Source organism: Phytophthora sojae (genome assembly GCF_000149755.1).
Source record: "Phytophthora sojae unplaced genomic scaffold PHYSOscaffold_5, whole genome shotgun sequence".
NCBI lineage: Eukaryota > Oomycota > Peronosporomycetes > Peronosporales > Peronosporaceae > Phytophthora > Phytophthora sojae.
Genome location: NW_009258119.1, coordinates 4,241,194 through 4,254,199, shown reverse-complemented (window position 1 = coordinate 4,254,199; position 13,006 = coordinate 4,241,194). Strand labels below are relative to the sequence as shown.

Sequence of the window (13,006 nt, the reverse complement as noted above, 5' to 3'; positions counted from 1 at the left end):
GAGACGGGTTAAGCTGCGGTAGGCGCTTGATCTCGTCATCACTGCTGACTTTGGTTGGAGGAACGCGGCTACGATCAGTTGCATCTTCTTCGTCGTCTGAGTCTTCGTACGAGAGGCTGCTGCAGTTTGAGAGCGGACTGCGGCTGTATGACCACGCTTTCGCCCAGTACTCGGAGGGCTCGTCGCTGTCGCTGTACAGGACGCTGCTGTCTGTCGAATCGGGAGACGTTGGGTCGATGAAGTCGGTGAAGTCTCCTGCTCTTTCTGCTGGTTGGTCACTAACAGCAACCTCGATCTCGACGCCTGTATCTTCCGGGGCTGCAACTTGGATATCGCCAACGTCAGCTTCTTGGTCGTCTTCAGCCAAGCGCTCAGCCCACGCTTCTTCGGTCGATGCTAGCGATACAGTGCTTTCGTTTGGGGGTTCGAGAGACCCCCAGTTCCAGTCCTCGTCTTGATCCGGGATCACTCTGGACGGTGCGCTGTTGCAGATCCGCTGATAGGCAGGATCTTGGGCAGGTTCGCAAGGCAAAAGGCTCACCGATCGGCCTGCAGGGCGCTTCATGGTCTTGGGAGAATGTGCCAACAACACGCCCGTACTCTTAATGAAAAAAAAAGTCACGAATAAGAAGAAAATACTTCCGATGTTCAAGCATTTCAGTAATTTATCCTGGAAAATATCTGCGGGTTGGAACGGAGCAACGCTGGCTATACACTGAGGTGCGGCAGTCTCAAATACCCTTCAAGAGAATTAATATGCACGCAGAGATCGCCTATGGACGCGGGTGGTGGACTGATCCGCCGTTGCCACACTTGTGAATCATACCGCTTCAACCCTGCAGCATCCAGCTCGACGGGTCCAGCATTTGACCCAGTCCCAAAAAGCCGTAGATCCTGCGCAATCTGCAGCCAGGTCATCATAGCTGCATCAAAGAAAACTATACGCGCTTCTTGTTCTTCTTCGTCTTTCCGTCGGCCACTCTGCTTGGAAAGGGGGAACCAGCGCCGGAAAATTGCGGCGAATTCTTGGAGCTTGCGTTCGTTGCTCCAGTCCTTCATCCACGCTTGTCGAGCCTGGTGAATGCCCCCATCATGCTCTGCCAGCAAAGTAACTGCGATACGAACTCCATCGCGTGACACAGCCACTCGGAATCGCTCTGCTACAGCCATCGCCACGCGTACCAGACCTCCAAAAGCTGGGTCGGAGGTCCGTACATCGTAGAGCACCCGTACCAGAGCAGCAGCTTCTTGTTGGCCTTCAAACATCCACAAAGGCCAGAGACGTCGCAGAGACCGAACTAAGCGGTGGATCTTGGGCTCATCGCGATAACTCGACCCAAAGACCTCGTGCACGTCATCGATGGTTGCCAGTAGAAGCTGGAGGGAAGAATTGGTCCCTACGACGTCTCGAGGCAATTCACCCTTGAAGTTCGGCGTATTTGAAGGCAGAGGTGGCGGTGCAACGAGGTTAGCAGTAGACGCTCTGCCGGTAGTAGCGCTGCTCATAACGCTGCTCGCAGTACTTGGAGTAGCTGCAGTCCTGGGTGGCTTCTGGTAGTCCGTGAGCAACATAAAGTCCAGCACTTCTGCGTGTCCGAGTCGAACGGCGATATGCAGTAATGTATCTCCGAGCGCTAATTTGCCCCTCTCCACTGCCGAGAAGAACTCCATCTTCTCGTCCTGCAACTCGTTGAGTCGTTCCTCTCGCTCTAGAGAATCCGTGAGTGTTTGCAAGTGTGTCTGCTCCTGCATGCAAATGTCCAAGTAAGTGGAACGCGAGATCTGCAGCCCCCGTAGCTCAGGACGGAAAATGGGTCGCAGGGCTTCGACGTCTCCGCGATACGTCGCCACCGCCTGCAGCACACGACAGAAGCAGTGGTGAATTTTGAGCTCCACCCCCAAGTAGATTTGGACAAGTTGAAGTGACCGACCATCTGACGGAACTGCACCGCCTCGTTGGGAGGCGCGCTGTGTGTTTGACCCATGCCGCTAAACCTTGTAGCTAGACTTGTTCCGCAAAGCACCACACTGCAAGTTCCGCGAATAGATGTGATAATGGTAAATTACTATACTTGACATGCGTATTTTTCAGGCGCAACCACTTTTAGTATGTCGAATATTTTTCGCGAGAAGTGTGCTACCACAATGTAGTTTGCTCTGCTCGAACAGATCGCAACTATCTTGATGTTAGCGTAGATCACCACCGGCTTACTGAGTCGTGACAGGCTGTCGAGGAAAGTCTGCAGACGGTTTTGGAGTTCACCAGCTTTTCAATAAGATCCCAGAGGTTTAACGGAAGCGTGAGGCTAGCAAAGAGGCGCGCCAACCAATGGAACAACTCTGGGAATACAGCGCTCACCACCAGCAAGATGACCGAGAGAACGCCGACTTGGAAACTTTCAGACTGCCCCCACTCTCGCATACATGAACCACTCCCAGGTGAATTCTCGATGCGATCGTGTCCTATGATACAAAGAAGACAAGGAGATCACATTAGTTTCAGTTTTCACTACAACGACAACGCCATAATATAAGTTTGGCAACCTTCTGCGTTGCTGGAATTGGACGTCTCGGCACTGAATGATCAACACACAACTGAGGCAGATGAAGACGCAGACGGCACTTTGATCGAGTGCACACTTGCTGACAGTGCGTTTCCCGATGAGTCGGAAGTGCCGTCTCCACTCATCTTGTACTTCAAGTATCAAGATCTTGGTCGTGTTGGCAGCGAACAGTAGAATAGAAAGTGGCAATGAGGTCGCACCACCCTCTCCCCATGGGTTGCTAGTGACAGAAGTCGCGCTGAGAGACGTGAATGAGATTGATCTTGTGGCTTGCTGTGCAAAATAGAAAGATAGCACTTCAGGGCCTCTCCTTAAAATTTAAAACCACAGTGTACATTCTCCGCTGCGCTCAAACGTTTGCTCACCACATTAAGAAATATGCTGTGCCGTTTCTCGTACGCTTGCCGATATGTTTATGCTGTAAAGTGAGCCGCACGAGAGTGTGGTGTGGTTGCCGAGACGTTTTGTTTTTTTGGCTGCAGGGGTGAGATGTATTCACTTAGATTAAACTAACGAATTCTAAACCACCTTGATCGTCCTACGCCCGTTTACGTCGTCGGTCGCCGAGACGTTGGCAGGTTGGTAGCTGAATACGCGTTAGCGGTAGCATTACCAGATGAATTACGAACTGCTTTTGTGTGGTAATGGTAAAATGTGCCATGGATAGCGTTCCGAATACGGTGAAATGTGTTTTTCGAAATGTTATATAGAGATGTGTGGTGGGCTACCACTGGAATCACACATATCTACTGGTACGCTAAGTGATTCTCGTGCGCGCAGATAAGCTGTAGCTAGCAACAAGCTCAGCGAGGAGTACATCACTTATGTGCTGGCGATTTTCTTGTACCAGCTGGCCGAAAAGGTTCCAGAGGTCTTTCATCAGACCGAAAATGGCAAAAAGCCACAGCAATCGAGGGATCCATTCTCGAGGTATCAGTAGTGAGGCAACAACGCTCACCACCGCCATAATCAATACGAAGTATTCAAACAAGCCCCACTCTGGCGCACGGGCCCGCACTCCCACTTGTGTTCTCGACGTGAGTATTTTCTACGAGTAACACGGAAACCACGCTAGTTTCAGTACACTTGGAGTAGTGGCAATGCTATTTGAGTTTCCGACTGCCTTTTGCGTTGTTGGAATTGGACTCCGCCACTGCGATGTCACTGATTGTTGAGTGTGAACTTGAGGCAGGCGAAGACGCGGCCGACTCTTCTTTGGTCGAAGGCACGCTTGCTGGCGCATCCGCTGACGAGATGGAGGGGGTTGTACATTTGTCGTCTCCGCGCATCTCGGATCACAGCTTGGGTAGGTGGCTTTGGAGCGAACAGCAAACCAAAACTGATCAAGAGCTTGCACCTCCCGCCAAAACCCAAAGCAGAAGTCCTATCAATCTAAGAGCCATGGGTTGTCAGCGACAGATGTGAGTCTTATGCGGCATTCCAACACCTCGAAGTGAAGAGACACAAGTCCAGTTGAGATGGCTACATATCCAGCTAAATGCCTCCACGATCGTACGACGCTTGACTTGCAAACCCAAAACTGCCACGCTCGACTTGCACTCCACACAGCAACTATTGCACCTTACTCTCCAACCCAGACAATCTCCCCCTCGGGCCTCGAATGCTACACAGCCTCTGTCTCTATAAACAGTTCCCTTCAACCTACACCAATAACTGCCATAGCACAGACCCCGCTAGAATTCCCACCAATCACGTCCCTCCATTCCCACGGGCGCCGTCCTTCCCTCTCTCCGACCCCATGCCGTCGTCCGTGGAGGCCTCTGGGCCTCTGTCGCTGTCCCCGGCGCCATCTTCGACGTCCTCCACGTCCTCCACGTCCTCCCTAGACGCCTTACTAGCCGCTGAGGACCCGAACCCGCTGCTCCCGCCGCCCCAAATGACCGCGCACCGCGTCATCTTCGGGCGCAATGTCATCCAAGTGCCGCTCAAGCAGGCGGCGACCAACGAGTACGTGAACCTGGTGCTGTCCCAGCTCGAGTTCGACGCCATGGCCGTGCACGTCCCGCAGTACGAGGAGCTGCCGCCCGAGGAGCTGCTGGAGCGCATCACGCAGCTGCTCAAGGAGCAGGAGACCCGGAAGCGTCAACGCCTGGGCTCCAGCAGCTCCGTAGGCGGGGAGCAGCCCTCAGCAGCAGCTGGGGACTCGCTCGCGGCCTTCCAGAGCCGCCTACTGGAGCTCGAGTACGAGCGCAAGCGGCTGCACACGAAGCTCAAGGGCGCCAAGGCGCTGCAGATCAGTCTGACGGAGGAGAACACGGCGCTGAGGGTGCAGCTGGAGCAGGCGGAGCAACAGGCCGTGGATGTGGAGGAGATTCTACAGGAGAACGAGCTGCTGAGGTACCAGACGCTGCACTTGGGTGGGGACGTGTCCAAGTGGAAGAACGTGGCCATGCAGACGCTGCAGCAGTTGAGAGCGTTGAAGCAGGAGTTGGTGATGGTGAAGCAGCAGGTGAAGGACGATAGCGACGAAGCGGCGCTGACGGTGGAGGACGCCATGGCTATGGTGGTGGAGGATGCTAATAGACGCGAACAGGTGCTGCAGCAGAGCTACCTGGCCGAGAAGAAGGAGAGGGAGACCATGGCGGAGAAGTACTATGAACTGTCGGGCAGGATCAGGGTGTTCTGTCGGTTGAGGCCCGGGAAGGAGAGCGGAGAGGACGGGAATTCACCGGCGTTGGTGATGCCCCGACCGAATAACTTGCTGATTGCGAGCTCTGGGAAGGAGTTTGCCTTTGATCAGGTGTTTGGACCGCAGAGCACGCAGGCGGACGTGTACGCGCAGATTGAGCCGCTGGTTGTGTCGTTTACGGATGGATATAACGCGTGCATTATGGCCTACGGACAGACTGGATCGGGTAAGACACATACGATGGTGGGGAATGACCAAGGAGCGCTGGAACACCGTGCCAATGGGCTTACGGTGCACGCCAATGCGGGTGTGATCCCGCGCGCGCTTCAGCAAGTGTTCTCTATGGTGAATAAGCGCCAGATGACGTACTTGGACACGCTTCGTGTGAGTATGGTGGAGATTTACAACGACCAGATTCTGGACTTGCTTCATGAGGACAGCTGCGGGGCTGGCAAGAATGCAGTGGCGAAGAACGAGACGGACATCACTGCGCGCGACGTTAACAGCTACGCTCAGGTGGATGCGGTTATGCGTGATGGCAACGCCAACCGCAATATTGCTGCTACCAAGATGAACCTGGAAAGTAGTCGCTCCCACGCGCTGGTGTTCCTTCACCTCGATAGCCAACACCGCGAGACCCGTGAGATGCGCACCAGCACGTTGTGTCTGGTGGATTTGGCTGGCTCGGAGCGTATTTCTCGTAGTCAAGTGGAGGGTGATCGATTGCGTGAAACCCAACACATTAACAAGTCGCTGGCGGCGCTCGGAGACGTGGTCTACGCGCTGCAGCACAAGGCGAAGCATACGCCGTACCGGAACTCGAAGCTCACGTACATGCTGCGCGACATGTTGTCAGGACAAGCAAAGACGCTGATGATGCTGCAGCTGAGTCCCGATACAGCTGACATGGAGGAAACGACTTGCTCGCTGCAGTTTGGTGCTCGCGTCAGCCAGGTGCAGATGGGTGCTGTGCGCCCTAGTGTGGAAAGTGGCGCGCTTTTCAAGCTGCAAGAAGAGAATCGTGCCCTCGAAGCGAAGACGCTTGCTATGGAGACTCAAGTGAACGACTTGCAGCGGCAGTGCCAACAGCAAGGAGATGAACTACGCGAAGCGCAGAGCAGCAAGGAAGCGCTGGAGCGGCAGCTGTGGCTCCTCGGTGGCAGACAGCGTGGAGATAAGGCCCCTGCTGAGCTGGACCACGACGAGTTGCCACCGGAGGATCGATCTCCGTCACCGTCGAGACCGCCAAGCCCCACGCCTTCAGCCAAGTCTAGTCGAAGCGCTTCGTCCGCGACGTCAGCTCGGTCAGCACGATCCGGACGTGTACGAAGCGCACAGCCAGCGGCATCCACATCCCAGCGCTCGACTGTACGACGACCACAAGTGGCAGCATCACCGCGTGGGTCAGGAGCAACTCGAACCCAAGCACCAGCTACTCCTACTTCTGCAGTGTCTCGACTGCGCCGACCCGAATCGATGCTGGAGCGTGAGGAACGACGTAAATCTTTGTCTGCCACTTATCGGGACAAGGTGGTGGCTCCCGAGGTGCGGCGCAAGTCGCTCTCGGCAACGACTGCTAGCAGACTTGTAGACAACGACTCAAGGCGCAAGTCCTTGTCTACTCTTCAGACGCGTTCAATGTCTGGGCTGGCAACACCTCGATCTACGCGAACGAAGGAGGCCCCGACGTCGGAGGGTCGAGTTCCATTGCACCCTCCTTCTAGGACTCGGCCAGCAGGGTCGCCGGCGACGCCAGCCTCAGCGAGACAGAGAGCGTCCGCAAGCCGGCTCACGAGGCCGCAGTCTGATAGAGCAGTGGGTTCGTCCACTCCCCCAGCGTCGTCTCCATCTTCTGTGTCATCAACAGATAGCAGAGCCAGCCGTGTGTTGAATCGAGCAGCCTCAACCCCATCCAGAACCCCCAGCAGATCTGCGACTAGATCCGCTGTGGGCACGCCAAAGACTAGCGGTGATACGCGCCGCTCTTCATTGACCAGTACTCGAACTGCCCCATCGTCACCACCAGGCGCCTCAGCGCGCCGGTCAATGGCCAGCTCTCACTCCGGCTTCGGATGGAAATAAAGGGCTACCGTGAACTCGAGACCGTCACGAAACTCAAACTTCCCCTGGTTGTAAGGAATAATTATATGAATAAGGTACAATTGTTTGGTATCTTCCCTACTTTCGCCAGAGTTCGCGGCCAGGGGATTCACTTCTTCGGGTCGGAACACTAGCACTTTTGCTACTCGCACGCATCGAGTTCCGATGCTCCTGTAGTTCCTGTTCATAGCCCCTGTTCGAAGCACAAACTTTGGTTTAGCAACTTGCATGTACAGAGAGCGATGTGAAAGTACGTACTTGAGAGCAAGCTTGACACGTTCCTCCGTAGCTGGCAGCAGGTGGTTCAGCGCGGGTGAACGCGTCGTGTACGTGCTCTTCATGGAGATGCGGGGGCTCAATAAATTCATAGCGCGAGTAGAAGGCGCTGCGGTCGCAGGATCCGTCACTGCAGATACCTCGGCATCTAGCGCGTCGAGGTCCATACTGTGACGTGGACTCATGACAGCTTCAAGTTGCCAACGGCGATCTTCACTGCGCTGTGTACGAATACGATCCCGAAGTGCCTGAGAGAGCTCCATGTTGCGCGCTGCACGATTCTTGGTGGCTTGTAGCTCTGCCACAATGCGACGCACCGGGACCGACGGAGCGAAGTGTGAGATGCGCGACTTGGGCACCTCAAAGACCACGGCTCCAGGCTCAGCTTTCAAGCGCTCTGCGTTGTCCTTCGTAATCGCAGCCGGCAGACTTTGCATCTTCTTGCTCCCAGCAGCCCCGGAGTTGGTGGCGTTAACACCCGAGTTGTTGTTGTTAGGACAGATACCGCCGATATTCGCAATATTTGCCAGAAGAGATCTTGCACCCGAGTGCGACGAGGAGTTTGAAGAATCTTGGGGTTCGGTGGAGGTATTTTGCACATGTCCGTCCTGGTAGGCGGTGGTTGCATGAAGCTTGATGTTGGCACTGAATTGAGCTCCGCGAAAGAGGAATCCCAGCTCTACTTCGATCGGCCGCCAGTACTCTGTAACCACCCCAAGCTTCACCACCGAGCATACGAAGAAGTAGACGCACTCGAAGAAGCGCTCGTCCTCTTTGTGGTTCTCAAAGTTGCTGCAGTGTAGCACCAGACGGGCGTACGTGGCAGACATGGAGCGCGCACAACTCTTCTGCGTCTCCATCGCCCGTTTGATTCGGTCCTTGAGGTCTGTTACGCCCATGGCTCGTTGCTGCGATTGCTGGTCGTCTTCATCACGATCTTTCGCCTCGTTGTCGATGCAGCGTTTTCGTTCCTGTAACATTTGCACGAGCTCCTTTTCCAGCGTTTTCACCTTGACGAACGCCAACGAGTAGCCGATGGCCGCTCGAACAAAAAGAAACATGACGTCTGCAGTGGGAATATTCAAGACATAATGAGTAGGTGCGCAAACAGCGGGTAGATTAACCCATGGGTTCCTGTTACCTGTTTTGTGGAAGTCCACGAACTTGAGCGGCAGGTGAAATTGACCATTGCGCCAGCTCAGCTCGATCTCGCCGTAAATATCACTCATTCGCTTCCGGACGTCGTCAGTAGAACCTCGGACTAACGGGGCTGGTGGCCTAGAGCAAGCGTGCCGATATCAGTTCCGTCACAAACTTCATTTTGCTCCAACGATCGCAACACTTACTCGGGCTGCAGGCCATTGCGCCTATGGGTTGCCGGGGCATGCTCGTGGGCTGGCATCGCTTGTTGTTTTCCTCCTTCGAGACTTCTGATGGCATCAATGAACTTGCACTCACTCAAGCACCCGATAAAAATAACAGCAAAAGTCCGCAGCGCTGACAGATAAAGCTCAACACATATTTCCTCTCATTTGAAAAGCCTGCGGGTTTACCTGCACAGTCAGCGGTCCTTTACTTCTGTTCCGGAACTGCTCAAAACTCCTCACTGTCATGTGCAAGCGTGCTCACTCCAAGCTCCACTGCATGCTTAAATGGCCCATTCACTGCCCTCATTTTCCTCGTCCTCTGGTGTGATGAATGGCGTGTGAATAGACTTGATCATGACCTCGCCACAGAAAATACACTCGGATGCGATGATCTCGTCTAGCTTCTGCTGCACCATCTCCCGCTCCTGCGCAATCGACTGCTCCTTGGCAGCATTCTTTGCCTTCGCCGTGGCCGCAGCGCTGCCTCCCTCTGCACCAGGCGTCATCACCTCCTTCTCACTCGAGGACAAGTTCAGGAATGGGAAGGCAGACAGCGGCCGCTGGAAGAAGTTCGTGCTCGCGGGCATCTCTGTAGATAACTCGTTGAGTTTCTGGATAAGCTGCTTCACCGTTTGCCGCTGGAAGCTGTTGAGGTGCTTCTGCATCTCTTGACGCAACGCGCCCGCGTGGAAGGCGTGCGAGCACGGGAAGAGGTAGAACTCCTTGCCCAAAATGTTCTGGCCAGTCAGCTCGCAGCGCTGGTTGCCCGACACCACTGCGCAACGCTTGCGCAGCTTCTGCATGTCTGCACGGATCAGCTCTGCAGACTGCGTGTAATCTTGCATCTCTTCCTTGAGCTGCTCAATGCGGTCGTTATACACCTCAAGGGACTCGCAAATTTCCTTCTTGAAGTCGTTGATGAGAACAAAGTCGGGGAAGAACGGCAGGATATCCTCGATCTTCAGCAGACCGCTCTCCTTGAGGATGTTCATGGCATCCTTGATCTCACCACCGGCATCAATAGTATGCTTGGCAATCAGCGTCCAGAGCTTCTTGCGAGTCTCGTCATCTTCAGGCATGCTCGCCATTTCCTTGGCAATCTTCACATCCACTTGGAGGGCCTTCTCAACAGCGTCTTGGTACAGCCCCATGGCCGAGTAGATGTAGATACAGGCGCGATTCTTCTCGTTCTGCGTGCAAAGCCGCAGAGCGAAGGCAATGTCGAACAAATGCTTGCCATTGTGCTTCTTGCGCAGGAAACTGATCAGCAAGCGCTCATCGGGGTGCTTGGCCAGCAAAAACAGCAAGTAGTTGTGGATCGTGGGGTCCCGGTTGCCCTGCTTGATGGCGAACTTCAGGAAGCGGATAGCCATATCCAACACCGATCGGTTCTTGGTCGTGTTGCTGGCTGGGTCGCTGCCCCCGCCGCTCTTTTGGTGCACATGACGCACAATAGACGGGATAAGCCGCGTCGGGTTCAGTGTGGCAGCTTCGAGCCACGCCTCGTACACCTCCTTTGGCTTGTGGATGATCAGCTCAGGCGAGTACTTGTACCAGAGCTCCTCGACCTTCGACGTCTCCACGCTACGCAGCAGCTCGATGGCAGCTCCATACTCACCACGGTCCACGTGGTATGTAATCACCTTCTCGTAGTCCTCAATAAGCGTAGCGTAAAAGACAAGCTCATCTGGTCGACCGTGGCTGGAAATCAAATTGAAAGTCGTGGCGGGGTCGAGGTGGGTCTTCTGGTCCTGCAGGAACTGCTTGAACTCGAACAGCAAGTTCGCGTGGGCGTCCACATCCTGCGCGCTGCCCTTGAGTACGTTAAATTTGTCCAAGAACAGCTCGACAATCCACGAACACAGCACCGTTTTCTGCGTCTTCTCGTCGCCTCCCAAGCTCTTGAGTTTCTGCAGCAAGAAAAGCAGGAGGGAGTCGCGAGTCTCCTTCTCCAAGAACTTCAGCGCCACCTCCTCAAAAGAGCGCGTCGTCTTGGCGTAGATGACAGCGGCACGGTCGTACTCTCCCCTGTCGAAAAGCTTGTCCGCCTGCGCCGTCAACACGCGCTGCCGCTCCCAGCCATTGCGGCACACACCAAGCGCCTGCTCGAAGTCCCGGTCGTCGCCATTGCCCATCACCGCCTTGCTCAAGAACAGCTTCCACACGTCACGGTCCTCATCAGCGATCACAACCTCCAGGATGCGGCGGTTGGAGTGGATCCAGACCGTGTTGAACGTGTCATCCACCGTGATACCGTGGACGTTACCCACTCTCGAGTCAAAGGTCTCCTCCATCACCACCACGCCGCTCAACTTGGACACCACCTGCACATGGCGCGCGTACAACAGAATGACGTGGTACTGCGTCACCGCCATGGAAATGGGCGGCGTCCACGAGCCACGACTACCCGACGACTTCTCGGGCTTACCGGGGTACGCCAACAAGCCCGTTCCCGTGGCCACGTTCTCCATCGTACTCGACAGTCCGAACACGAATTCTCCATGGTACACGCCCTCACCAGTGAGCACTCCGAAGCCCTTGGCGCGCTCCCGCTCCTGCTTAGCATAAAACCTCAGCTCCGCCGTGGTGACATCCCCCGGCAGCTCCTGGAACCTCAACTTGTCCGGACTCGTGTACTCGTTGAACATCCCCTCCAGGCCTCCAGCCCCGCCGCCAATGAACTGGAACATGCGCGTGGGTCTCTTCCCCGACGCCGACGTGGTGAGCATGACGTAGTACCGCAAGTCCCCGGACGGCAGCTTCCAGTGCTCGAAGCCGATGCCGGCAATGGGCCCCTGGTTGGAGATCTGGTACACCTTCTTGAAGGACTTTTCCTTGCCGCCGTCGAACTCGGCCTCGAACACGGCGCCCGAGTCCGTGCCGATGAGCACGGGCTCGGAGGCCTCGGGCGTGCCGGACTGCCGGTCCCACGCCACGCTCGTGAACTGCAGCGCCTGCGCCTTCATGATCTTCTTGGGCCGCGTGCTGCCCGTGTGCAGGTAGAAATTCGACCCGTTCTCCATCGAGATGAGCACGTGCGCGCCCGTGGGGTCGATGAACACGTTGGACATGGCCACGCGCGGCTCGATCATGATCTCCTCGACGGTGCCGGAGCTGTCGGTGGCCTCCGTCGTGCAGCGCAGCAGCATGCCCTCCTGCGAGCCCATGGCCAGCACGCCGTTGCCCACGCCCATGCAGCTGAGCGTGAAGCCCTTGCGCCGCGAGACCTTGAGCCCGTGCTCGCGCAGCTCGAACATGGGCTTCTCCTCCTCCTGGCCGGCGCCCTCCGCGTCGTCGCCGACAGTCTCGAAGTCGAAGTCGTCGTTGCTGCTCGTGTCGGCCGCGCCGCCGTACGTGTCGGCGGAGGCGGCGCCGGCGCCGTACGGAGACTCGTACATGCCGGCGCCTCCATCGAAGCCGCCGCTGCCGCCCCCGCGCGAGTCGAAGGACTCCTCCTCCTTCTTCCAGTCCGCGAACAGATCCGCCGACATGTCGTTCCGATGCTGCCGGGTGTCGGTCGGTGCGGAAGCTGGGGTTTTCTCCCTGTGAGATGGATCTGGGGAAGATTGACTTGGAGTTTGTATGGGGTACACGAGGGGGTACTGTCATTAAAGTGGGTTAACAGGTCTGATAAGGATACGTCGTGTAACTTTTAGGGGTACACTTTTCCTTTTGTGTTGTAAATGTCGGAGGGCCCCGAGAAGTTCGTGACCGGCAGCCGGACGCTGCTGAACGCGCTGCTGCTGCGCGGCGACGTGGTGCCCGACGAGATGCAGCGCGTGCAGGAGCTGGTGGAGTGCGTGGACAACAACGCGCAGAAGATCGCGGCGGCGCTGGCGGCCAACCGCCGGCGAGGAGCCAGCGTCACGGGCGCGGATACCACGGCGCAGCTCTTGAAGGAGCAGAAGCAGTTTATCTCGCAGGTGGGTGGCGCACCATTGCACTAAAATAATCAGCACTGTGGTGTCTGCATAGCGGCATGCTTTGGTGGTCCAACAATGTTTTCCTAGTGTTTTCCGTTGAGTTTTAATGTCGTTTGAACTGGGGGT

The 13,006-nt window shown here is 56.0% G+C and overlaps 4 protein-coding genes across 4 annotated transcripts; 1 reads left to right on the top strand and 3 right to left on the bottom strand.

Annotated features, from left to right (window-relative positions):
* Positions 1–708: 708 nt before the first annotated feature.
* PHYSODRAFT_315864 (hypothetical protein) lies at positions 709–1,985 on the bottom strand (the record flags this gene model as incomplete). Its single annotated transcript, XM_009531119.1, has 2 exons — positions 709–1,854; positions 1,932–1,985. 2 exons carry the CDS (start codon positions 1,983–1,985, stop codon positions 709–711), a joined length of 1,200 nt encoding a protein of 399 aa, XP_009529414.1.
* Positions 1,986–4,323: 2,338 nt separating this feature from the next.
* Positions 4,324–7,296, top strand: PHYSODRAFT_561382 (hypothetical protein; the record flags this gene model as incomplete). The annotated part of the gene is made up of 2 exons (XM_009531118.1): positions 4,324–5,186; positions 5,298–7,296. 2 exons carry the CDS (start codon positions 4,324–4,326, stop codon positions 7,294–7,296), a joined length of 2,862 nt encoding a protein of 953 aa, XP_009529413.1.
* A 234-nt stretch (positions 7,297–7,530) lies between these two features.
* On the bottom strand, positions 7,531–8,952 carry PHYSODRAFT_315862 (hypothetical protein; the record flags this gene model as incomplete). The annotated part of the gene is made up of 3 exons (XM_009531117.1): positions 7,531–7,668; positions 7,731–8,656; positions 8,937–8,952. 3 exons carry the CDS (start codon positions 8,950–8,952, stop codon positions 7,531–7,533), a joined length of 1,080 nt encoding a protein of 359 aa, XP_009529412.1.
* Positions 8,953–9,238: 286 nt separating this feature from the next.
* Positions 9,239–12,852, bottom strand: PHYSODRAFT_561378 (hypothetical protein; the record flags this gene model as incomplete). The annotated part of the gene is made up of 2 exons (XM_009531116.1): positions 12,670–12,852; positions 9,239–12,460 (listed from the first exon to the last, which is right to left on the bottom strand). The coding sequence occupies exon 2, from the start codon at positions 12,446–12,448 to the stop codon at positions 9,239–9,241; it is 3,210 nt and encodes a 1,069-aa protein (XP_009529411.1). The 5' UTR covers positions 12,449–12,460; positions 12,670–12,852.
* Between the last annotated feature and the right edge of the window lie 154 nt (positions 12,853–13,006).